At 52.6% G+C, this 27,088-nt stretch overlaps 1 protein-coding gene across 2 annotated transcripts in view; it reads right to left on the bottom strand.

The window, feature by feature from the left end:
- The window catches only part of LOC130037372 (contactin-4), a 255,110-nt gene that overhangs the window by 129,188 nt on the left and 98,834 nt on the right, over window positions 1-27,088 (bottom strand). For both annotated transcript variants that reach the window (XM_056129211.1, XM_056129213.1), the window contains exon 3: window positions 23,115-23,290. In XM_056129211.1, the coding sequence (XP_055985186.1) occupies window positions 23,115-23,290 (176 nt within the window). The remainder of the gene's footprint in view (window positions 1-23,114; window positions 23,291-27,088) is intronic.

The following is a 27,088-nucleotide window of genomic DNA, read 5'->3' as shown; positions in this document are numbered from 1 at the left end:
TGTGTGTGTGTGTGTGTGGTGGGGGGCACTGGGGTCACTCTGTCCTTCAGTGCTGGACACCACTCTCCCCGGGGGAGCATAGACAGTCCCAGGCAGGGCTTTTTTCTCTGCATGGCTACACCCTGGCTCGGTTTGATCCCACATTTCGCTGTAGAGGATCCAATTTGGCGGCTGGTTGATGTGTCTCTCGGGGGTGAGGTGGGAAATGAGAACTCATCTGGCTCGGCCCTGCTGAAAAATTAGGAGACAACTTACACTCTAGCCCACTTATGCACCGAAAGTAGCACATGTTTGTTTGGCTTTCACATACTTGCCTGTATTCCCTTATATATGGGCTTAAAGGGCTCCAGAATGAAATGCAACAACATGCAACAACCTTCAAACACTTCCCACTTACTGTGGTGGGAAGGTGCTCAGTGGTGGGACTGGTGTTTGAATATTATCTGTGTCTGAATATTATCTGCAATAAACTATTGTGAATTACTTTATGAAAATAAAACATCAAAAAATCGCAAAAAAAATTAGGAGACACACTTGGTCCTCTTAGGCAGCTGCAGAAGGGACAGATGGATGATGGGTCCATGTCCTTGACTAGAATGACCAAGACAGACATTGGGGTTTGGGGTACCAGGACTGAGAAGACCACAGGAGCAGCTCAAACTGGATCCCAGGAACACCTCCAAAGAGGGGCTGGGAGCACTGCTAAGGAAGGACTGGACACCCGGGCCTGGGTGCAGGTGGCCTGCATGTGGTCCTGGGGATCGGGGTGCAGAGCCTCCCACCAGAAGACATTCGTGAAGGAAAGTTGGTCCTTACCAGACCTTAAATGAAAAATATTTCAATGCTTCTGTGTGACGCGGAGATCTCCCCATACAGACGATGGGCGTCGACCTTCCTGGTTCTTCTCCGGAGCAGTCAGACAACACCCTACCCCCCATGTCGTCCTCTGTCATGTTACGGACAGGGGCAGGCAGACATCACCCTTCGCCTGTTCAATCTGAAAATATTAATGGCCAGCTCGTCACTGTGAGGTCCTGCTCTGGCTGGCTGAGGCCAACAGCACTTTAATTGGAAGTAATATAAATGCTGATCTTTATGAATCGTCTACATTATCCCAAGAATGCCCTGAACTTTAGGGGTGAAGCACGCACAGCTCACTGCCGTGAGACACTTAGTGACGAGCCTGCAGCCGGCCTCAGCCCTAGTCCCCCGGCAGTCGTGAGCTAAAGTCTGTGTGATATGAAGGGTGAGAGGTTTCAGGAAGCGAAACACGGAACCCACACTTGACGGCCACGGGGGCACTCACTGTCCCTCCCCAGCTTTCCTCCCGAAGCGTCCCTTCTCTTCAGCACCATTCTCCCCAAACCACGACGCAGAGGCCGAACCCATGAAACCGCCAGAAAAGAAAGCTCTCCAATGCCTCCATTTCGAGTGTTGATGCCAGAAGTAATTACTCTAATTTCCCACCCCCGAAAATCAGACAACGCGGGTGCCTTCTGGAAGTTCTTTCATCACCAATTATATTTAAAACAATTACTTTGTTGATCATTTAATCATCCGAAGGAAATAAATGCCACTATGGGGCATTAAGAGGCCAACATAGCAAAAAATTTGAGCGGCAATTATAATCTGTTTCTTAGCAACTGATAGCAAAAGTTATAAAGTTGATTCTAGCACATCTATAAGAGGCAACACTGCAGCCTGGGGAATAGCGCGACCGTCCTTCGCTGTACAATGCTGTGAGTCATTTGCATTTGCCAACGTCGCCGATGAATTATATTGCATCTACTCGGCCAAAGCCCGAAAGAAGTCTCATTAAAAGTCAGGCCTCACCGTGTGCTGCGAGCTTGCCTCTCCCCATTAGGCTGGGCCCCAGCCCATTGGTCCTTCCTTGCATTCTAATAAGTTGGGAAGACTCAGCACGATAAAAACAGATTTCTTTAATAACTGGGGGAAAGGAGTTCATCACTATAATAGTCCCATTTCCTGTCAGAAACAGCGCTTATTAAATGTGACCGTGGTTAGAGTAAATTAAAAATTGTGTAATGGAGGCCCACGAGAGCGACAGGGAAGGGACTCTTCCCGCTGGCGGGGGGAGTCACGGTGAGAGTTTGGTATCGGGCCTCAGAAATGAGATTTCTCAGGCACCAGAGATCAGCTCTGAAATACCGAAAGATTGTGCTTTTAAAAGCTCACAGCGATGGCTCGCATTTGGGAACTGAATTTAATTTGTTTGATCTAGAACAATGCTATTCCATTCATCAAATTTAAAATCTCGAAGCCAATTGTATCAGGGTTGTCTCCTCGCTCGGATATACGGGACACAGAAGATATGAAACCTCTCTGGGACGAGTTTTTCTTAAAAGGAGAAGATAGTTACTGTCGGCCTGGAAACCAAACATCAGGGCATCAGACACAGGCGGGACCCGGCACCATCACGAATGACGGCTCCAGACTGCCAGGGGACCATGAGCAGAGTGGGGTGCTGGGACACACAGAGTGGGGTGCTGGGTGGAGATTCTGGGCAGCCATTTCTGCCTGAGCACTGTGAGGTGAGGCGCCTCCCTCGGCATCTCCTGTGCCTGCAGACCTCCGTCTGGCTCCTGAGATGGGCTGGGCAGAGTCAGGGGGCTATGAGACCCCACACCCAGCCATGGTGTCAGCTGCTTGTCCTGCCCCCACGGAGGGCTGGGCTGTCCCGTGCTGGCCCAGAGGGTCTCTCTGCTTGGCCCACCCGCTGACGCAAACACCTCTGCTCAGTCAAGACAGATGGGCAGTGGGTTCGGGACACACCTGCTTGGAAAGAGTCTCCCTTTCGTAACATTCCTCTTAAGTCTGCAGTTCCTTGTGGCTCAGTTTTTGGGAAAGGCACAAGTGGAGGGAGAGATTGAGAGACAGATGATGGGTGAATGGGCTGATGGATAATTGATAGGTTAGTGAATGGATTGGTGACATGATCAAAGGGTGGACAGATGATAGACGAGTGAAGGATGAATAGGGGTGGAGGAGTGATGAATTGAGAGGAAATAGTGATGCTGGATGATGAATGGAGAGATGGATGCAGGTCAATGGATGGCTGGACAGAAGAACAGACGAATGATAAGCCTATGGAGAGATGGAAAGACAAATGGAAGATCAATGGAAGGTGGAAAATGATGATGAGAGATGAACTGATGATGACAAACGCAAGGAGGTCGTGGAAAATGGTAGATTCATTGGTGATTATTGGGTGGATGGATAATGCAAAGAGGGATGGATGAAAGAGGGATGGATGGGTGAATGGACAGATGAGAGAGGGCAAACGGTAAAAGAATAGCTGAGAAATGGTCAGTGGATAGGCACATGGGTGATTAAAGGACGGGAGGACAGAGGTGATGGAGAGATGATGGGCAGATTGGCGGGCAGATGGGCACGTCGGGGGATGAGTGGACACAGGATCAGCAGGGGACAGACAGGATCGAGTATTATATCAGTATTATCGTCAGCAGAACTTATAATTTCTGTTTAAATGTCATATAAAAACCTTAGTTTCTTGAAAAAAATCAGGATTTTTATTCATTTAATTTGGTTTGGGGGCTACACTCAGCTCTTCAGCTCTGCTCAGGGCTTACTCCTGGTTCTGTGCTCAAGGGTCACTTCTGGCAGTGCTCAGAGGACCAGGTGTGGTACCGGAGATTGAAATTGAGTTGGCTGCATGCACAGCAAGCTCCTTACCTGACGGAATATCTATCTGCCTGCAAAACACAAGGCTTTAAAAAAATATTTCGCTGGTCTGTCTTGGAATACAAATGGGAGAGTCTCTATATTTTCACGTCTATTTTGGGTCTCCAGATCACTCAGCTGAACGGCTAAATGCAGAACCCAGCTCTCTTGTGAGTGTGCCCACACAGGCCTGGGAGGTCAGTGGTCCCTGGGGCTGGCAGGGGCCTGAACGGGGCTCTCAGAGAGGGCCAGGCCCTCTGCACACCCCAGGGCTCTGTCTGACCTCTCCTGGCAGCCCCTGGTGCAATAAGCTGCCTCTGCTGCCAGGGAGGAGGGTGCACCTGATGAAGGCAAATGTCCACACACACCTGTGGGCACCAGGACAGGAAGGACAAGCTGTTACCCCAGGGCTGAAGGCGGCGATGGCTGGTGAGTGAGCGACAGAAACTGGAGATGTCTCAGATGGGTGAGGCCGGAAGCGCCCACCACTCTGGCACCAAACGGCAGGGGCTCCTCGGAGGGGCTGGATGCTTCTGGGGTCACCCTGTGTGCTGGACTTTCCTCGGGAGGAGCCTTGGTCTCGCACTCCCAGCAGGACTCGAGAGGTCACAGACCTCTTGGGAATTGGGCTCTCCTCACAAAGTGATTTGAAAAACATGTTTGTCTTAGTTTCCAAGCAGAACCCTGGCAGAACTTTCTTCTCTTTTCTAAGGTTTTAATCCATACAAAATCTATTTTCTGGCCCTAATGTAATTAAACCGTAAATTTAATTTTATCACACCATAGAATTCCACTCAACAATAACAATCGCTAAATACGGTATATAAACACTACACTAAATACTATGACAATAATAACACGAAGAGAATTCCAAATATTTGGCGATTAAATAATACCACTTTATTCCACGAGTAAAAGAAAGCAAATATTTCTCAAGAAGAATTGGAAAGAATTTTGAACTCTTAGAAATTCATGGCATTAAACATTTATAAATAGATGCCTCTCTATATATTGAAAAGGCGTACACGGAGCTCAAGCACCTAGGAAAGCCCGAGCACAAGAAACCGCACTGAGGCAGAAATAGATGGGGCCTGGGAGAGCAGAAAGCAACGCAACCGAACACAGAAAACAATAGAGGAAAATCAATGAAACCAGACACTGCTGGAAAGATCAATGCATTGATAAGTCTCAACCTTCTGCTCGCTACTCCCCCGCCCCCAGGTGAGGCTCGCCTCTGGCTGCATCACCCGATGCTCTGGACCAGGGGCAGAGGGGGCAGAGCACCTTCCCACTAGGGGGCTCCCCACGGCTCCACGCCTGCCCTGTGCCATACTGTGCCCGACGGGGCCGTGCGACAGATCTGCTCAATGAACTGTAAGTGGCTCCAAGTTACCCTTGCTGCCCACACTTATCACAAATCACAAATCACAAATCATCCTGTTAATCGTCGATTGCCTCGAGCAGGCCCCAGTAACGTCTCTTTCATCCTAGCCCGGAGATTATATTCAAGGCTCTTTAGGAGAATGAGACCCATCATTGTTACTGGTATTTGGCATATTGGGGACACCACGGGGAGTTTGCCAGACTCTGTCCACACTTATATTTCCTCTCATTTGGTGAAGATGGGCAGGAAAGAAAGGGAGCCAGCCCCAGGGTCTTGCAGGGGGTGTGCCAACAGAGGCTCACCCCCCACACAGCCGGAACGCTGGAAATCAAGAGGGGAAACATGCAGAAACCCACCAAGTCCAATGAGCAGAGACAGCAGCCCTGAACACATAACGAACACAGAGCAGCTCAGCCCAACCTCAGAAATATCTTTAGCAACGCCATGAGGAGAATGTTCAGTGAGCTCAAAAGAAGTGATGGCAAAATCGTCAGCAAAGCACAAGAAAGTAGGTAAGAGTCAAAATGACAAAACGGCTGCAATCAGAAGCGACAGAGATGAAAATTATGGAGGTGATATAAAAAAACTCAACAGAAGCTCTGAATAGCAGAAGAGCAGCAGCCGAGCCAAAGATCAAGAATCTCCAAGATGAGAAGGAAGAAGCGGCTAAGAAACAGAAAAAGGTAGAAAATAGTCCGGAAAGAAATAAGAAGGATCACAGAGAACTGTGTGGTGAGCTCAAGAGCAACCGTAGAAGAAGCCCCGGAATCCTGAGGAGCAGAAAGACAAACGTGATGAAGAAACAATAGTCAAAGGAATCATTAATACGAATTTCCCAGAGATGAGGTTCACAGGCACGGAGAGCCAAGGGGCCCGAAGGGTCCCAGTTAAAACACAATCAACTTGGAAAATGCCAAGACACATTGGACTCAACGCGACACAAGCCAAAGACAGAAGCTGAATATTGAAAGTGGCAAGATCCAAGGGGAACTGAGAACCAAAAGGAAGACCACGAGATGAACAGCAGATCCATCAAATGAGACTCTGTGAGCCAGAAGGGGGTGGAAGAACCCAGCACAGAAGCTCAGTAAACTCACAAAGACGGTCCAGCTGGGTGGCCATTCAGATCCGAAGGATGATACAGAGCTCCATGGACAGCAACCGTGCTGGGGATGATACTCTTGAAACCAGTTTTGCAAGAGCTTCTCTGAAGGATGGGACCAAGTTCCCCACACCCAGGACTGAGTATGGCACCCACTCCCCGGGCATATGGTTGCCTGCTATTAGGTCAAGGAAGGTGTGTTTACCTCTAGATTGCTAAGGGACTTTATACATTCTCAATAATGAATTAACATCTCATTTACATTAATTGTTCTATGTCTGATGTGTGTATTTGCATCCAGAGATTTTTATTATTATTAATGTAGCACTTAAGCAGTATCTATGATATAATATATTCTGATATAAAACCAATATTTCCTTTCCAGGACAAAACATTTTGTGCTATTATAGGCTAATTCATATTTTCTCATTGAAATTTTCTTAATTCTCTTTACCCTTATTAAATTTTATACTTTTAGGTTTTGCCTGTTTCATAGAGACTTTAAAACAGAATTTTATTTATGATAGGGAAGATATGATAATTACTGCAAAAAGATTCAAGTACAAACTAAAATTTAATGCAATATATTTTAGACACCAGAGCTGAAAGTTAGTTATGTAAATGAGAATAGGCTGTGTACTATATTGTATCCAATTATTTAATTTCCTTATTTATATAGGTTAAATTATATAGTAATACATCATCACAAATTCACTTTTACTGGTTTATTTTCTGATAATTCCATTTGCCATTCCTGCAAGTTATATTGGAGCAAGTAATATAAAATAAATTTGTTAGATGCCTGCCAGGGGCTGGTGGGGGGGTGGACCTGGGGATATTGGTGGAGAGAAGGGGACACTGGTAGTGGGAATGGCGCTGGAACGCTGGTGCCTGAAACTGCTCTGCTATGAACAACTTTGTAAATCATGTCACTGTCACTGTCACTGTCCTCCCGTTGTTCATCGATTTGCTCGAGGGGGCCCAGTAACGTCTCCATTGGAGACTTTGTTGTCACTGTGTCTGGCATATCGAATACGCCACGGGGAGCTTGCCAGGCTCTGCCGTGCGGGCGAGATCCTCTCGGTAGCTTGCTGGGCTCTCCGAGAGGGGCGGAGGAATCGAACTCGGGTCGGCCATGTCGGCTGCGTGCAAGGCAGACGCCCTACCTGCTGTGCTATCGCTCCAGCTCCATGTAAACCATGTGTCTTATTAAAATTGAAAGAAGGGGCCGGAGAGATAGCACAGTGGGTAGGGCACTTGCCTTGCACACAGCTGGCCCCGATTTGATTCCTGGCACCCTGTATGATCCCAGCAGGAGTGAACCCTTAGCACACTGGCGGTGGCCCCGAAACATAACAACAAAAATACTGAAAGAAAAATTAAAATAAAATTGTTAAGTCTCTAACAAGTCTGAACAGGAAACAAAGAGAAAAGAGACCTGTCATCAGCATCCAAGTGAAAGGGAAGCTCTAACGGCGTCTCTCTCTCCACGAGGGGCCATCGATATCGAAATTGGGGGAAACCAAGGCCTTCTGGAACACAGAAAACACCAGCTCTCGCCCCAAATGAGAGGCAGCCCGAGGCGTCCTGATGTGATTTTTTTGAGAGGAAATGAGATCTACTTGTAAAGAGCCTAATATAAATTTTCAAGCTAAAAGTGAAAAATTCTCTAAGTAGGATGAAGGAACAGGAAGCAGTCGAGCAAGCTGGAGGAGGAGGGGCTTGGTTTGCTCTCCTCCGCCCACAGCCCACACCTTAGTGACTTGGAGGTCTCTTGCCACTCCGCCCTCTCTCTGGCTATTTCGTTCCACGGGAGAGGACCGTCCACTGCGGCCGAGGGGCTGTTTGGAGTTCAGTGGCGCCCACTGCTCGGCTCGCCTGGATTCCCCTTCAGTCTGGGTGGGGGGTTCTTGGTGGGAGCCTGAGCCTCAGGCCCAGCCCTGCTGCTTCCCCCTCGCCCCTCGAGCGAGAGAGCGAGCGAGTACCCTCGAAGTGAGTCAGGGCTCCCCGAGCAGACCTCAGTTTCCCCGGTGGCCAATCCCGCGCTCTGAGAGGACTGTGGGAGTGTTCCAGGGAGACCCGGAGAGGCCCACTGGGTCCTGCCCTCTCCCTGCTTCTGGGGGAAATGGGTACAAACGGGGAGGAGCACAAGTGGGGGCACAGAGAGAGAAGCAGCGGGAGCGAGAACAACCCAACGGAACGGAGTGGCGGGAGATGAAAACCCGCGTTTGTCCCGACACAGCCCGGACTGCGCCAGGGGCCCTGATCACCTGGTCAGCGCCTCTGAGACTGGCCTCTCCCTGCCCTGGCCTGCTGGGGATCGGATGGCGCCAGAGACCTGCAGTCAGTCGTGTGGGGGGTGGCCGTGGGCAGCGCCAGGCTTGCTGGCACAACCTCCTTCTGCAGGGAGGGGTAGGGACCTGCTCCTTCCAGAGAGGACGTGGACACTGCTCCAGGGGCTGTAGGGGGTCAGCCATGGGGGAGCCCCCTCGACCCTTGCCCCACCGTCTGCCCCTGGAGAACAGCCGTGGGGGTGTCAGGGCAAAACTGACGCCAGGACAGGCGGCAGAAATGAGAAAAACCAGCTGGGCCTCAGGTTCAGTTCCTGGAGCTGAAACAGTCTCGGTTTCTCAGCACTGAACCAATGTGTCACTGGCCAACCTGAACCCACCTGGGAAGTTCCTGGGCCCAATAAATGCTCACTCAATCACTGTGCCTCAGTTAAAATGCCCCAGAAATTATCTTCTGTTAACCATAAGGAATGGGTAGCCTATGTAACCATAAAGCTGCTACTGATACTGGGAACTATTGTTTAACTGTTGCCTGGTCACTGTTATCTTAGCCCTTGCTTAACTTTGAAACTCTGAACCCTATAGAAACTGCTTCTGATTGGAGTCGGGATCCTTGTCCAGATTCCACTGTGTTGGATGAGACTCGGACCCTAGCTCGAGCTAGCAGTAAAGTTCCTTTGCTTCTGCATTATCGTGTGTGGACTGGGTCTCTATGCGATTGGGGATCTGAAATTCGGACCCAACAGGGAAGCACCCTCTGCCACCCCCTGCCCCACTGCCTGCCCCTGGTCTGGAGCAGGGATGGAAGTGAGAGAGGTGGGTCCAGTCTGGGTCCAGTCTGGTCTCAGGAGGTGCCGTGCTGCGGGCCCAGAACCCTCCCCACTCGCCCTCCCGTAGCCTCTGTGTGTCTGAGCAGGCCTGCGGTTCTGTTCTGCTGCTTTCTAACCCCTGGGCCGGCCCACAACACGCCTCCGTGGGCTCGGAGGGTCCCTGGGTGAAGGCCATGAAGCGTCCATGGCATCCAAATGTCCACAAGATGGACAGAGGCGATTCTCGGGTTCAACTGCTCAGAGGGGCAGTTGAGTGGAGGCATGTGCCAGGAACCACGTGGCAGAAGCCCGTCTCCTCAAGGAGACCCCAGACCCTCTCCCGCTGAGTCCCAATGGCCTCCTCAGTGACTGGCTGTCCACAGAAAGCTCACGCGGGATGCCTGACTGTGACGGGGCTTGGGCTGGGCGCTCAGACAGTCGTGGCCAGTGGGCTGTCCCGGAAAGGCACCAATGACGACTCTTTCCTGGGTTCACGGCCAGAACTGGTGCAACGGAGGGTGAGTGTGCCAAGCCGGGTGTCCTGTGACTGGTTTCCAAGACTAAAGGTGGGTCGGGTCATTCTGGAACCACTCCAGCCCAGACCATCAGGTGACAGCTCCGAGAGACTTTCCAGATGGGTACCCGCTGGTGGTGGCCTGACTGGTCCCTTCTTCTTGGTCCTTCCTGAAGCAAACTCATCCCAAGTGCTTCCAAGTTCTGGCCATGGTTGTTACTGTGAAACCCGCAGAGGGAGCAACCAAGCTGGAAGTGCAAATCCCAGAGCCACGCTGACCTTCCAGGAGACCCGGTCTGACACTGGACAGGCCTGGGCTGGCCGGCGGCTCTGCAGTCTGTGCTCCTGATGCGGCTCTGTGAGACGGGCTGTGTGGAAGCACTGGGAAGGGGCCACAGCCTTGGAGCTTTGCCACAGAACAGCTGGACACGTGGCCCGGGGCAGCACGGCTGGGATGTGTAGGGACCCCGAGGCCCACGGAGTGACGGAGGGCGGGGCAGTGCAACTCTGACGCTGCTTTTGGGGTGTTAATCAATTCTTCTCCATTAAATAATTAAATCAACAATGATTTACTGATTAAACAGAGGATCATGTATTCTCTGCCCAAACCCTTGCAGAGCTCAGTGGTGGCCGACCGAGGGGTCTGGGTGATTAGCCAGCGAGGAAACCCTCCCCTTCCTACCACCCTCCCGTGCTTTGCAGATATGCTGATCTTGTCAAGCCATGACAGGCTCCACTTTGAGACCGAAACTCAGCAGGCCTAAGTCTCGGTTTCCCCTTGATAGGAAACCGATTTCCTATCAAGTCCCGATTTCTCAGAAGAAAATATCACCCTGGGCAGATAGATCGACCCATGGCAACAGCCTATCAGAGTGGGGGGCCTGGGCCAAGTGGAGAGGGACAATGCAGAGGAGTCACGGGACAGGACTGGGACCAAGAATTGGAAACATACTGTTGGTCCCTGGAATCACAGGACTGGACAGGGACCAGAATTGGAAACACATTGTCAGTTCCTGGAAGAAGGCTGTTATGTAACCAAACCCTACGTAAGCTGCTCAGAATTTTCAGGGTCCTTGTCAAGACTCCACTGTGTTGGACGAGACTCGGACCCTAACTCAAGCTAGCTATAAAGGGGCCTTGCATTCACATTCTCACGTCTGGTCTGGTCAGTGTGTGAGCGAAACTCCCTTCCCGGGACACAACAATCTCACGGGCAGTTCATGGAGAAGGATCGAAGGCAAGTGAGCAGAGACACTCCTCACTTCCGAGACAGCGTGTGTCTGGCAGACAGCTGGGGGACCCCGTTCTCAGGGAGAGGGAGCCCACTTCTTACCCCGCCATGCTCTGATAAGCCACTTCCCAAACCTGCTTTCCTGGAGGATATGAGTTACTTCCCGCACGACTTCCATTTCCAAACATGCAGGAGAATGAATAACTTCCTGACCGCCTAGATGATTACTCAGTGGGACTCTTGGGCTTGGGTTCCTGAAGCTGAGTTATCTGTGGAATCGCCAACTGCACAGAGTCACACGAGGCTGGCGGCCAGCACACACTGACAACGATCCCAGATCTCGGGGTCATGCACGATGGGTGAAGCGCTACAGAGTCCAGCTGGAGTCTTGGGGTGGACGGGGCTGCGTGGGCCCCAGGCAAGCACAGGAGACAATTCCTGGACACGGAAGAAACCCGGAAGCCCTTGCTGTTAAGGGGGAGAAGCAAGGGACTAGGGACAAGGTGGCACTTGGTGGCTCTCTCTGTCCACCAACAGGAGACGGTCGGCCCACAGCCATGCAGAGCTCTTCCTCCTCCCACCAGGTCTCAGCCAAGTGCCACCCGCCCGCCCCAGAGAGGAGCAAGGGCTGAGAGGCATGGGGCAGGGCTCTGCAGGTCACAACAGTTTCAGTGAGCAGCAGAGAAAAGCGGCACCAAGGGGAGACTAACACAGCCAAGAAAACGGCCTCTTCGACTCCACTCAGGGGCCCCAGGCATAATCTCCACTTGCTGGAAGCCCAGGAGGGGCATCCTTTGTGCTCAGAAACCCACGCCCGCCCCCAGTGGCCTGTGCTCAGCACGGCCTCCTGACGTGCTTAGTGGGACTGCGATGGGAGAGGTGAAGAACGCGCCACTGCTCGTTGGAGTTCCCTGACAACTCTGATGCCTTCATCAACTCTGTGGGTTAGATGGAGCCGAGTCCTGGAGTGAGTGAGGGGGAGAGCTGAAAGCCCCAGGCTTCAGTGTGGCAGCCTCTAAGTTTCGGCAGCCCAGAAGGGCCCCCTCTGGAGTCCTTAGCCTGTGCCTGAGGGCCAGGGGCTCTGCAAGGAGACGCTTTTGTGGTGTCCATCGTCATGATATCATGGCATGTGTGTGTGTGTGTGTTGTGTGTGTGTGTGTGTGTGCAACAAGCTTCCTGCTTCTGGAAATGCTAATAACGGCCACTTCTCAGTTTCAAGAATGTGTCCTAAAACTCTGGGATCTGTGTGGTATGGTGAGAGGCCAAGGAGATGGAGGATCAGAGGAACAGACTTGTAAACCCTTACCCTCCGGCTGGCCGGTCCTAATAAGAGTGAAGACCATTCACTATGGAAGAAGCTCTTTCTACACATGCTTCTAGGTCCCCACGTAAAAGACTAACACGCAAGCAAGGAATATTGAAATTGGGCCTCAGTATCATTATATCAAAAAGAAACTCGAAATGGATGATAAACCCAAAATCGAACAGTTCTGTAAACACTTAGTAGGAAAGAGGAATAACATTTTCATGACTTTTGGACCTCAGACCTGACCCCAAAGTAGACGCAACAAAATCACATAAAGTGACATCATCGGAAACAAAACTTTGGAGCTCCAGATGCCGGAATCAAGAAAGTGCACAGACACCCCAGAGAAGGAGAGAAAATCCTTGCCAATAATTTCTCTGAGAAGCGACATATTTCCAGGATATACAAGAAATTTTTTAACAGTGCCCTGGAAAGGCAAACGAAATGTTGAAAAGGCAAAAGTCTGGAACAGACTCTCCAAAGACGCTGCCAACAAGCCGCTCCACTTGAAAGACACAAGAGCCACCAGGAAAACGCAAGCACACCCCAGGGAGGCGCCACCCACACCCACCACAGGGGCTGGATTTCGAAAGGCAAGTAGGTGCTGGTGACCCCCCACATGGTGGGTTCCAACAACATCCCGCTGGCTGGGAGAGCAGGAGCTACTTGCTCAAAATGCTAAACACACACTCGCCACTTCACCTAGTAATCGTATTCTCCAGATTATTCTAAAGACATCAAACACATATGGCCATGGGGAAACCTTGGGGATGAAGGTTCACAGAAGACTCGCTCAGAACCGTCAGAAAGGGGTCACTGTCCCCTCCTTAGAAACTGTTACTGTTACTGATAAACACTGTCGAATTGCTGACCACTGTTGTAATAGGGTTCATGCTAAAAATAGACCAGTATATAAATTGCTTAACATTGAACCCTTAACATTCAGGTCTCCCAAAGAAGAATAGAAAGAGCTATGCTTGGAATATCACGTTTCACTCAAATGAGAGAAAGAATCCGGAGTTCTCACATCCGTCGACGATCAAGAATCAGGGACGCTGTCTCGTTTGCCAAGGTGTCGAAAATCAGATGGGCTGGTCACGTAATGAGATTTAAAGACGACCGCTGGACTAGAGCTGTTACTGACTGGATTCCACGGGATGTCAAAAGACCGCGTGGCTACCCACCTACCAGATGGTCAGACTTCTTCGTCAAGATCATGAACGATCGGTTTGAGGCTCTTCATGTTCCTAGAGCGAACAGATGCCATTGGGCTACACTAGCACGCAACAGGGACAAATGGAGACTTTACTGGCGCCCGCTCGAGCAAATCGACGACTAATGGGAAGTTAAGTGATTAAGTAAGTGAACACTGAACCCTATACAAACTGCTTGTGACTTGGAGTCAGGGTCCTTGTCCAGACTCCACTGCGTCGGATGGGACTCGGACCCTAGCTCAGGCTAGCAATAAAGTTCCTCTGCTTTTGCATTATCGCGTGTGGACTGGGTCTCTCCACAATTGGGATCTGAAACCTGGGCACGGCGGTCACCCCAACAACGTACAGCACTTTTCAATGGACAGTTTGTCCATAATTTGAACATTATCCTTAATTACTTTCTTAGTGTGTGGAGTAGGGGACACCTCTGCTTTTAGGAATGTCCACACAGAATCCGGGGCTAAAGCACAGGGGCAGGGCATTTGCCTTCCCTACGGCGAACCCAGTTTTGATCCCCAGCACCCTGTACGGTCCCCCAAGCCCTGCCAGGAATGACCCCTGAGCACATAGCTAGGAGGAAGCCCTAAGCTCCTCCAGGTGTGGCCCCAAACCCCAAACAAGTCAATAAATAACAAACGTCAACACAGCACTTCTCAGCCCCCAAAAGAGAGTGATCCCCACACTACGTGGTGAGTCTGAGAGGCTGAGGCAGTTCTGAGGACTGAGGCCCACACCGCATGTCCAGCCCCTCCTGGGCTTCCTCCATGGCACCCCTGGGGGCAGCGCTTCCTCTCCCCTGTCCCTCTGCCAATGATGAGGGGGGCAGGGGAGTGACCGAGCTCAGAAGCAGGGACGCTGACCTCTCTCCCCTTGTCTCCCTTAGCACTACAGGGAGCGACTTGGGAGGGTCTGTGGGGGACTCAGCATCATTTTATTAGCGGCTGCGGGAAGCTCAGCTCTGAGGAACGAGTGCCTAGGAGTTGCTGATGGTGAACAATGCCAGCGTCCGGCCAAACTGATGACCTGACCATAATCAGCGTGTGCCCTAGAAACTTGGACCAGGGACACGGCCAGGCTCAGGTCCTCATGGACATCCTAGTGACGAGCCCAGAATTTCATCTCTGGAAAGCAGAGTAGCGCAGTTCGTGAAATATACAGATACACACGAGTATACACGTATGCAAACAGAGTACAGAGACACGCACAGATGCTCAGAGATGTGTAAACACAGGCCCACCACACACATGGACCTACATGTGCACACACAAACACAGAGACACACCAATACGCTTACATAGACACGCACAGGGAGACTCAGACACACAGACACACGCATGCACACATGATGTGTACACAATATGCAAAGACACACAGGCGTGCTGACACACAGACATGCACACACACATGCACACAGCACACACACACACACAAGTGTGCACACACAGCAGCAAAAACCCAGAGATACACACGTGCACAGAGACGTGAACCAGCACATATGCATGCAGACACACATGTGCACACCTGCACACAGACACTTATTTTCCCATGCATGTCCTGCACTGGAGACACGCCTGAGCCCGAGGCCCGCCATATCAGGCGGGAGTGGGAGACCAGAGGCCATGTGGACCGAAGTGACCAGTTGCTGCATCTCGTCCACATCAGCTGGGAGGGTAGTCCAGTCTGTGACCCTCAGGGAAAGCCTGAGGGGAAAGTAGAAAGGCGTCTCCTCCCTGGGAGTCTGTGCTGTGGGGTGGTCCCCTCTGGGGAAGGGGTGAAGCTGGAAGTGTCCCGAGCGGCAGCGTGGCCGTTTCTGGCTGATCAGACTCAGAGGTGTTGGCAGCTGGTTTCAGGCCCTCAAGAGGGACAGAAGGGCCCAAATCAGGGGGTGGGGGACTGACTCAGAAGGAAACGAGCCTGTGGCGAGGGAGGGGGGTCAGGAGAGGGCGCTACTCATCTGAGTCATCGGGCTAGAGCCAGCGGTCTGGGCAGTGGACTGCCGGCGGACACAGGGGGCGGGGGTCAGAGTGGGCAGACCAGAGCCCCACGCTGGGCACGTGACACCTGAAGCACAAGGATGTGCCCGTTACTGATGGGATGACACAGAACGGGACCGAAAGGGACCACGTGGCCCCTGAGTGCTGCTGGACTCCCCTGGTGGCTCCCGCCACAGCCAAGCACAGCCGCACGGCCAGGACTGGGCATGAACCTCCGGGCCAGTGCCAGGCTGAGCACTCTGGGAGAGCCCCGGGTGCCCGAGTGCCAAGAGGTGTCGCCGTGCAGAACGAGGAACTTCCAGACATCAGGCTCGGGTAGGTCCCATGGACTCAGACACGGAAGGCGGGTGACAGATCCGTCTCATAAGCTCATGAGACAATGAACTTGTCCTCGTGCGTGGGCATGTCCAACAAAGGCTCCTAAGTGCCCACATCACTCAGGCCTCCTGGTACATCACACGCTGACCCCGTTCCCATCACAGGGTTCTCAGTGTCACCAATAATAGCCGGGTCTCCTCTTAGAACTCTCAGGGGCATTGTATCTCCTGAAGGGACAGCCTAAGAAATATGCAAGTCTGGGGCAGAATTCTTCCAAGTCTTCGAATGAAAACAGCCACTGGGCTGGCTCCAGATTCAGCAAAGGGACACTTGGGTTGGTCCGTGCCTGTCCACACTTGGGAAGGTCACAGCTCCTCCCCTCTGCTCCGGCCGCACCTTCCCTCCCCCCCCAAATGCAGGCTGGGAGCCGATGGGCAGCAGGGAGGGGCTCCTGGCTTCCTGCCCATCCCTACCCCCACCAGGAGAGAGAACGCTGCTTACTTCTCAGGGACGCCAACATGCCTGCAGTTCCCATGACACCCTGTGCCCGGGGACCAGAGTCAGGCAGGGACCGACAGAATATCAGCAGAAAATACTGACTGATGGTGTCCCCAGCCCACAGCGAGGTCCTGAATGACCTCGCTGGCATCAAACACCTGGACCCCACCCCCAGGGAGCAGGTCCCCAACCATGTCCAGGCAGCCTTGGGGGATGGCTGATGTCCAAGCCAGTACATGGTCCTCTTGGAAGTGCTTTGCGGTACCCCCCGGGAAGCACCTCCTTTTCCCACCCGGGGGAGCTGTGCTAGGCCAGGAAGGAAATCTGCACTAATGTCATTTACGGGTGAGGATACGCAGTTCGTCACCCACAGCGATCTACCAGGGCACGCCAGCAGACTCGGAGTGTTTTACAATCTATGTGCAACAAATTAGCAACCGGCATCCACTTTCAGAGCAGAAATATTGTTATTAATTATTCTCATTTTGGAACCCGAAACCAATTTGAGGAGAACGAGAAAACTGTGCTGGGGCGCGATCAGGGTCTACACCAGGAGCTCTCAGGTGCTCAGGGTGGACCCACAGCAGGAGGGGCGCACGGATCAATCACCACCCAGGAAAAACCAACCCCCCACGACAGACCCCCGGGAGAGGCGGTGGGCTCGAGTAGCTGCGCTCCGGGTGGAAACAGCTGCTCAGACTCCGTGGCCAAGCTGCGAACTGCAGCGGGTAGGAGAAGGCAGCTCACGCGGGGGAGCGGGCAGCTGAGGGCAGCGCCCGGCCAGAGGCTGGTCTGGGCTTGGCTCGAGCAGTTCATTCGCACAGAAGCAACTTCCGGAAAGAATCTGGCCTCTGAGCTACGTGACCTGGGGTCTGGCTGTCTGTGTAAGGACTCAGGCATTCCGCTGGCTCTCGCTGGGGGGCGGGGGAGGGTGCGGAGGGGTCTCGGTCAGGGAAGCTGCTCTGAGCTCTGTGCTGAAACCCCCAGCAGGGGCTGAGGCAGCCACCGCGCTTGGTCTAGTCACAAGCCTCTGGCCCGTCAGGCAGCCAGACCCACACTCTCCTCCAGGGCCCCTCCTCCCGGTCCCCCTCCTCCTGGGATAACCCTCCTCCCAGACACCCCTTCTCCTGGGATCCCCTCCTTCCGAGAGCCCCCATCCTCCCTGAGTCCTCCTCACTGGGAACAGCTTCCTGCACAGCCCTCGAGGAGACACGGCGAGGCCGGCCCTGAGCAGGTGTGTCCCCTCTCGTCGCCATCACGGCCCCTCCTGGTGGTCGCTCACCCACGCGTTCTCATTCCCAAGTGCCAGGCCTGGGCTTCTGTTTGTTTCTTTATCCGACAGTGTGTTTATCGGGGGTGTGGGACCACACCCAGGGGTGCTCAGGGGCTACTCCAAAACTTGGGATTTATCCCCCCAGTGTTTTAGCCGAGGTGAGAGGAGGAGTAGGTAGAGAAGGGGCTCTGGCGAGCTTGCCACAAGGCATGGTGGCGGCAGGATCACGGGCGAGCTGGGGTCCCCCAGGGCAGGGACGGGGCCACAGAGAACCTGGGAGGAGGCTGACCGTCTCACTCATCACCCAACAGTCCCGGGCTCAAGAGTTTGACAGATGGGGGAGGGCGCTTCTCCCCTGGAGTTTCCCATTCAGTGAATTAATTCGCCTTTCCCTTTAAATTCGCCAGGTCATCACATTCTACCACAGCAGCGTGGAAACATATGGTACAAAAGTGCATAAAATGGGTCTGTGCTTCGTAACCCATGGCGGCCCCATCCGCAACAGCCAACATCTGGAAGCAGCCCCAGGGTCCAAGAAGAGAGGACTGGACAAAGGGACTCCAGTCAACACAGGGGAACACTACTCGTCCATAAGGAAACATGAAATCATGCGATTTTCTGCCACATGATGGATCTGGAGAGCATCACGCTGAGGGGAGTCAGCCAGAAAGAGAGACAGGCAGAACGGCCCTCGCATGCGTGCAGTATAAAGAAACACGGCAGGGGGTTAACAAACACCCAACGCAACAGAACTAACCTTCAGTAGGGCAGCCCACCCCAGGGGCTCGGGGGACACGGGGAATGGCGGAGGGAAGTGGACCCTCTGGTGCAGGGTCTGGTGCAATGTGTCATGCATGGAACCCTACCAATGGGAGATCCGCATGCCACAGCGTCTGAGATAAAAATTTCAAACACAATAGGGTTCAAAGAGAAAACACAGCGGTCATGGGCATGTGGGCACTTGCCTTACACACGGCCCACCCGGGTTTGGTCCCTGGCACGCTGGAAGGGACATCTGAGCCTAATGCCCAGGAGAACCCTGAGTACGGCCGGGTGTGGTTTCCAACAAACCAAACAAAGCAGGTCGAATGATGGTGCGAGACCAGAAGATCCAAATGGTCAAAGCCCATTATATCTACGAATGAGGTTTGGAAACGGGGCCTGGGCTGGAGACGGATGGAACCTTCTAGAGAATATGGGCTCTGGCTAGAGCAGTTAAGAGCCAGGGGTCTCTGAAGTGGGCTGAGGGGTTGTCTGACTCTACTGTGTGGTAAGCAGGAAAATAACAAGAAACAGTCTGGTTAACCAACCTTCAATTTTACCTTAAGAAGATACAAACCAGGAGACATTTAAGGTCCAGTTCTGCCATAAAATCAGGTTTATAGATGGAGAAATATTCTCCCTTGAATATTACGGCACTGTAATGATGGTCAGAATGCAACTTCCCTTTCCCAATTATTACGTGAATGCTTGGGGGAAGACATCGCTCAGGGATACTCAGAAGGCATTGCTCCCGCTGCCTCCGTCACCACGGAGCAAAGCACCTTACACTAACCAAGTATAAATGTCTTTTGAATAAAGGCAACGTCTTTGGAGTTTTGGATTGATTTGGATTCCTGGAGGGGACGTGCTGGCCACCACATCTGTGCTCACTCTCCGCCTGTCCCTGTCTGCTCGGCGTGGCCTTCCGTCATGTACCACGAGGCTGCCTGAGAACGCTTTGCAGCATGTTGATGAGATCATCCACTCTGCTTGATTGATTCCTCCTGTTCCCAATTTGGATTGTTTGGAGTCATATCTGGCTGTGCTTAGGGCTTCCTCCCGCCCTGTGCTCAGATGTCACTCCTGTGTCTTGGGGGACCATACGGGGTGTTGGGAATCGAACTTGGGCCATCCACGTGCAAGGCAAGTGCCCTGCCTGTTATGCTATCTTTCCCGCACCTGGATTTATTTTTCATGTCAAGGATAGGAAAAAAATCTAGAAACTTGAGATGGATGATAGAGTTGAACTGCAGAAAATGATTTAGCAAGAGTGTGTTTATAAAAATACATCAAATGTAGGAGAACTTTACTCAGGCTCATGGCTGGGTCTGTGCTGAGGTGATTACGGAAGAGCTATAAAAGGTTCCTTCATGTTCACGTGTGCTCTGGACTCTCTAGGGCATCGATGGGCAAGATCATTGCAAATGATGAGAAGGAACAGAAACCCCAAGACGAGCTGGTTCCCTAACGGAAAGGAGGGTGGCATGGAGGATCTTGGAGGGTCGGGACGGAGACACACTGGGCAGAGGAACAAGAGCATTAAGTTCTCGTGCCAGAGACTATTTCTCGATTTCCAGAAATTAGAGTGAACCTGTGGGTCATGAACTTGAGATTCGCCCAAGGACAGCTAGAGGTATAAAGTAGCAGGTGGATGATCTCACAGACGTGCTGGCTGCAAAGACTTCTCGGGCAGCCTCGTGGTATGTGGCTGGAGGCCATACCAGGCAGACACGGAAGCCAGCTGGTGAATGACACAGATGTGGTGGCCCCCATGTCCCCTCCAGGGAGGTGCTGGGCAAGGGTTCACATGAGTCAGAGAACAAGAGGAGCTGGGCGCAATCCTTGTGCGTCTGAGCAAGCTCATTGCTGAACGAAATTGTGTGTATGGGACGTATTGATCTGACGATTCAATTTCATCTCAGTGAACTTCCCCCACTGGCTGGCACATGGCCTGTCCTGCTCTGTCACTGCTGGCCACGGGGGTTTCAACGGAGACGTGCTAATCAAATTTTCTGCTGACATTAAACTTGGGGAATGATCGATAGGTCAGATAACAAAATATTTAAAGAATTTTAGCTCTGATGGAACAAAGGGTGGCTCAGGAGGTGAATTTGAGAGGGACAGATAACATATTCTGAATTTAGTTTTAAAAAAGGTCATGCTTGTGAAGTTCTATATTCATAGGAATGCATGGAAAATCAATCCTCGATTTCACATCACTGCATTTTTAAAAATAAAGTTATGACTTTGGGGCTCTGTAAAAGGGACCTTTCTGTTAGGTGCATGAACTGCAAAGAAGCTTACAGTGAGGTCTATTGCAGGTCGTGGTGCTCAGCAGAAAGAGAGACACATGCTCTAGAGGCATCAGTGACAGACAGATTGAGAGGACGCTTTTGGATCAAGTGCCCGGGGAAGCAAAGAATCCTGGACCTGGTCTCATTGGCACTCATCTTAGGTTTAGCCGGAATCACACAGGAAGCCCAGACCTAGCTCACTGTCAAAGGAGAGAGGCGGGTTTGGGTTCAGGCTGCAGGGTCCTGGGCCAGGGTGTCCCGGCAGGTGGTGCGGCCAGGCTGGTCCTCGGAGCCCCCCTCCCCCACCCCAGTCTGAGCTGCCGTCCGGGAGAGGCAAATCCAGGGACACCCACATGCCTGAGGCGGGTCAGGGGTGCCTGGCAGCATTTCTGCAACCACGTGCTGGGCTTGCACAGAGCAACGGTCCTGAGAGCGGCTAAGTTAGTGTTTAAAAGCTGTGGGTTAGAAAAAAATAAGCAGGGGCCAATCTCTCTCTCTCTCTCTTTCTCTCAGTCACAACTGACAGTGCTCAGGGCTTACTCCTGGCTCTGTGCTCAGAGATCACTCCTGGCGGGGCTTGGGAGACCATGTGTGGTCCTGGGGATGATGTTCTGATAGCTGCTTGCAAGGCAAGTGCCCTCCCTGCTATGCTTTCGGCCCCAAACTTCCCTCCCTCCCTCCCTCCCTCTCTCCCTCCCTCCTTCCCTCCCTCCCTCGCTCTCTCTCTCATCACATATACACATGTCTACTGCGGCTACCATTGCTTTATAAAAACCATTTATTTTGCTTGTTGGAATATCATATGACTAAAACCCAATCACAAACAACTTTGTAACTGAAAAAAATTAAACAACTCCCCCCAAAATAAAAAACATTCCCCATATTATCTAATCCAAATGTCAGAGAAGTGAGTGTGAGTCACAGAAAACAGAAATTGTCCCTTTTCTGAGAATACATGATTCAATGACTATTTTCTAAGGAAAATGCAACAGGATTCATTTGCCCTTTCCAGAGAAGAGGTGGATACCAGACTCCATCAAAGAGAAATGGACAGTCAAGTTCTTAGAACACAACCAGACATATTAGACCCCAAAAAGTATTCAAAAGACGATCTCGGGAACATTCACATGCAAAACAATTCCCGATTCCCACAGATACCTCAGACTTAGAAGAGTCTTTGCCCAGCTAATAAAAATGCCAGCCAAAGGCAATAACAAAGTGTTGATATTCAGAGCATTTGCTGTTGAGTCCCCAGAGAGGGTTTTGTTAATGACAATATTCTACAGTGTTACTGCCAACAGATTTTGTAATTATGAACCCTTTGAGAGAATTGCGATACATGGGCCGGGTTATACACAGCAGGAACAGGATCACGTGAGGACACACGAGCCGTCCAGTGCAGCACACGTGTGCCCTTGCGGGTGGCTGTCCTCAGATGCACCCCCTGCCCAGGCCCGTGGGCTTGCTCCTCAAGTGCTCCCCCTAAGCCTCGTTTTCTGGGACACACGTGCGAACGCATTTTAGTGGGTTGTTCCAAGATATGGAATTTTGTATTTTCTATAACGCACTATGCTGGAAATATAAAGGTTTAATATAAAAGTGCTACTTAGTATTTTGTCATTCCAGGAGTTGTTTCTGAATTTTTCATTCTTTTGCGAAGTATGGCCCCCAAACAAGAACAAACAAAAAAATTGATCCCTGCCTCCATTGCCCCAGTTCTGTTTTGTGGAGACCCTAAAATAGACCAGGAAATTCCATCTTAAACATTTTGAAGTTTTTTGTTGAGAAAAATGTTTGGTTTTCTATCTAAATCAAGTTATTTGTACAAACAAACTCCTCTAAGTTTTTCTAATATCACTATGATATTAGGAGAGCCTGGCAAGCTACTTGTGGTGTATTTGATATGCCAAAAGCAGTAACAAGTCTCATTGTGAGACGTTACTGGTGCCCGCGTGAGCAAATTGATGAACAACGGGAGGACAGTGCTATAGTGCCATCAAATGAGGAAAAGAGACTTACTGATTAACAAGTGTATTAAAAAAAAAACAAAGATGAGCTATACGATTCAATTCTCATCTTTCAAGCAATTCTCATCTTTCCTGTTTAGTTACTGCAGCGCAACGGCTGGCTTACACCCCCCTCTGTCAGTTCTGTGTCATTTGCTGTGTGTTGGTCTTCCCATGTGTAACAGGAGCATGTGAAAACCCGCCGTCACCCACTTGGTCTCAAGTGCTCAGGGTCCTACTCACAGTCCCAATTCACCCTCCGAACAAGACACTCCCCAAACACAGAAAACGGTGAAGAAAATCAGTCAAGATTTGAATCTGTTTCATGTCTTCAAAAGCAACGGCTATTGAAGGCTTATCGGTAAGGTCTTGGAAGCCCAGAATAACACTTGTGGCATGACGTAACTGGTACTTACAGGCAAACTGGAGCTTGGCTTCTCTGCTGACGATTGTTCCGAACGAGTTGGCCGCGATGCACTGGTACGTGCCGGCATCCTGGGTTTTATTTGGGTTATTGATCAACAGGCTGCCTTCAACGACACTGTAGCGGAAATCCATGCCAGTGTCAACATCGGTCCCATTTAACGTCCACCTGGAATATAAAAATGCCAGCAGATAAAGCCTTGTAACATTGATCAATATTTCTGGATTGTCTAAAAATATATGAAAAACTCTACACAGCATAAATACCACCTGCGATTTCTTTGTTAACTGTGGTTTAAAACAGCAACAATAAAAATGAGAGGCTCACCCCAGCCCTGCTGGCTACGGGAGTTCTTGGGAGGATCCCTCGGGGGCTACCTAAGGGGGACAGTCACGCCTCACAGCCGGAGGCCCCCAGGCAGGCCCCCCTTCCCTTCGGACACGTCCCACCCTGTCTTGGCAGCTCTGACCCTCAATGAAGGCGCTTCTCCTGGTTTGCAGTTCGTGAAATGGCCCTGGAGCTGAGCAGGGTGCCACTTTGTGGAAGATTGCTGTGTATTTGAAGAAATTGCAGCGGGCTGCTTTGATAGGGTTCTTCAAGGCTGAAGTGGCTGACCACCACGCAGGGCCCTGGGCTGACCCCCGCTGGCCGCACCCGAGCAGGTGCTGAGTCCTCACGCACACATGCTGCCCGCACTGTCCCCAGGGTCCTGAGGCAGACGGAATTCGTGGTCTGTTTGTTCCCACTCTTGGCTCAGGTGTCTCAGCTCTGCCCACTTGGACCAATAAAATACTTTTAGTGGATGTCACACAATCAAACGGCAAACTTGTTGCAACAAAATTCATTTTAAGGCAATAACATTTCAAACCGTTGTAACCCAACTGCCTAGTAGGAAATTGTCTGAACACTCAGGGACTTTGGGGGTGAGGCCAGGGTCAGCGACTGTGGAGTCGGCAGCTTCCCACCCTGCGCACCCCGACAAATCCAGAGTCTTGGGGAACAGAAAGAGCAGGGGAGCAGCTCCCAGAGGGGAAACCGAGGCACAGAGTGACAGGGAGCAGTCACAGGAGCGGAGTGGGCCGTCCACAGTTCTCCTTCAGATGGAGCTCTCTGTGTCCACGCGAGGTACCACACTGCTCAAGGTAGTCTACTGGCCACACGTGCCAGGACACTCTCTACACCTCTGTGTCCTCGTGGCAGCACACCATCCGTGTGTCCTTCTGTGTCCGAGTGATTGCAGATATCCTGCCCCATGAATGGCCTCAGCTTCTCTCTGCTGGGCTCCCCTGGGGGTGCCCTGGATCTTGGACCTCCCACGTCCCCTTCTGCATCTCACACAGCTCTGGGCTGCTACCTCCTCGTGCTGGACAGTGGGTATGAGCAGGAGGGGAGTGGGAGGGCAGGCTGGTGGGTGGGCGCTGCAGCTGGGGTGTGAGGTTGATCGCGGAAGCTGGGCATCAGTCAACGACACCGTCCCCCAGTGCGACAGTGAATGTTCTGATGTGACGAGAAAGCAATGAGCAGTGGAAAGGGGACCGTGGCTGGTGGGCACCACGGTCTGTGGCCAGCAGCTCTGCCTGGCCAATCCCTTCTCTGAGTCAGCTGGCCGTGTCTTGGCCGTTACTCTCACTTTAAGCAATAGCCGAGGGTTCACCAGGACAGACCCCAGACCGTTTGAGGAGGTGTGTGTGTGGGGGGTCAGTGCGGGGAAGGCTGTGTGGTGTTTCGGGCCTCTGAGGGGTGGGACCAAGAAGGAGCTCAGAATGGCCAGAGCCGTCTCCGTCCCGGGAGCCCAGGGACGGCCGAGTGGGATGGAAGAGCAGGCCAGCCCGGTCAGGGCCTCACCTCCACCCAGCCCCGCCCCGAGGGTCTCACTGCATTTCCCGTGTCCGGAGGAATCGTTTGGGTGCTGTGAGCAGAGGCAGCGTGTCGGGACCCGGGAGAGAAAGTGTCCAGGGCCCACGTGGCGTGAGTGGGGGCGGCCGGCCTGCAGCTCTGCGGGCACCACCCCGGAGACGCCTGGCCTGGCTCTTTCTCTCCTCACGGCCGCAGTCTGACTCTCAGGCAGGGGGGCTGCTCTGACCTGGAATTCTGTGGGAGCTGCGGCTGAGCAGTACGGGCGGCGGTGCCCGCTGTGCCGGGAACCTCCCCTTGCCCGCCAGCGCAGCTGAGCACGGGAAGGGGAGCCCCCGTCCGCGGGGAGCTCGGCCTGCAGGAAGCCAGCGCAAGTCAAAACTTCTGACATTTTTCTGGGTCTGGGTCAATCCTTTCAAAATTGAGGGGCAGGGAGCAATGAAAAGGGAAGTCTCCACTGGGGAACGGGGGCCGAGAGGAGAGGTCAGCGGGGCGCGCGGGGGGCCGGGTGCGACGCCGACACCCCCGTGAGCGCTCCTCTCGTATGCCCCTCACGCGCCAGCCTCAGAGCCTCCGGGTGAGAGCCAGAAAGGGCTGGGGAAGCCAGACGCGCACTCAGCTCTTAGCGGAGGGACGAGCTGACTATTATGTTCTGAGAAAGGGGCCAGGCACAAAGGGAAGCCGAGTCCCGGGGAGCAGCGGCTTGTGCCTCTGACCCCGCGCCAGCCTCCCCCCGCCCCCGACCTGGGACCCGGGACCGTGACAGGCTTCTGTAACCAGCAGAGCCAGGCCCGCGCCCAGAAGCACACTGTCGCAGAAGCCGTGGCGGTTAAAGGGCACCGTCCGGGGGAAATAAAGCGGCCACTTGCTAAATTGTGCTGCAAAACTCGTTTTTGTTTAGGGCTCACTGGGGCGCTGAGACTCGGTGTCGCCGCCTGCTCCTCCCAGGCCCGCTCACACCGTGCCGGAAGCACCCAGAGCTGCTGCCTCTTTTTTTTTGTTCGTCTGTTTTCTTTTTGGGTCACACCGGCGATGCACAGGGCTTCCTCCTGGCTCTGCACTCAGGAATCACTCCTGGCTGTGCTCGGGGGACCCTATGGGATGCCGGGGATCGAATCTGGGCTGGCCACATGCACGGCAAACGTCCTCCCCGCTGTGCTATTGCTCCGGACCCCTGCCTCTTGCACCCAACATTTCCTGGTAGGAAACACTAAAGACGGGGCACCCTGTCCTAGTGGGGGTTCTGAGCTGGCCACCCCAGGAGGGGGCCCAAGTGTCCATCCTGCCCCAGACCCACAGTGCGGCAAGGGAGCTGGCTGGGAGGATGCTTTAAGCGCCCGCCCTGGCCGCACAGTCCAGAGAGAACCGTCAGCCCAATCTGCGCTTCTCTCCTGGTTCCCTGGGCCAGGAGCCGGGGACCTCCATGTTCTGGCGGGTTCCTCTCCTGTGCCGCGGGCATCGGCTCTTTCACCCCCACCCGGCGGGTCTCCTCTGGGTCCCCACACCCCGACCACCCTTCACTCACATGTTCAGTGGGCACGGTGGCTGCCCGGCTCTAGGGGACTGTCCCCCGCCAGCCGCTCTGACCTCCAGCACGCGGCCGGGACACATGAGTCGTAATTACTTTGGGCCGTCTCCTCCAGCGTCTGGCGCTGGGTCCTGGCAGCGGCTCAAGTCAGCGGGTTAAACACTTTTCCGAGGTGACCTAGTTTTCAGAACCCTAAAATACATCCCGACTCTGGGCACAGCTGGAAGCCCTTGTGGAAACTGTGATTCTCAACCTGGATGATTCCAGAACCTCCTCCGTGTGCCCTGAATGGTTCAGTCTGCGGTGGCCCAAGACCAGCCGGTGCTCTTCACCGTCTATGTGGTCGGAGAATCTGCCAGTGGGTGGGCGAGGGAATGGACAGGACACGACCCCAGCATCCCTGTCCTCTGCTCGAATCCCGCATCCACGCACCCCTTCCTAATGACCGGACTCTCCTCAAGTCCCTTGGCCCATGACATATACTAAACGTTATTCTGTCATTCATTGTGATCAACTGGTTATCAGTTTAATGATAGTTTTTGCCATTAAATTTATTTATTTTATTATTTAATTATTTATTTCTT

The sequence above is a fragment of the Sorex fumeus genome, unplaced genomic scaffold (genome assembly GCF_029834395.1).
Source record: "Sorex fumeus unplaced genomic scaffold, SorFum_2.1 ptg000072l, whole genome shotgun sequence".
In the NCBI taxonomy this organism is placed as follows: Eukaryota; Metazoa; Chordata; class Mammalia; order Eulipotyphla; family Soricidae; genus Sorex; species Sorex fumeus.
Note: the sequence above shows the minus strand (reverse complement) of the source record. Positions and strands in the feature narration are given on the sequence as shown.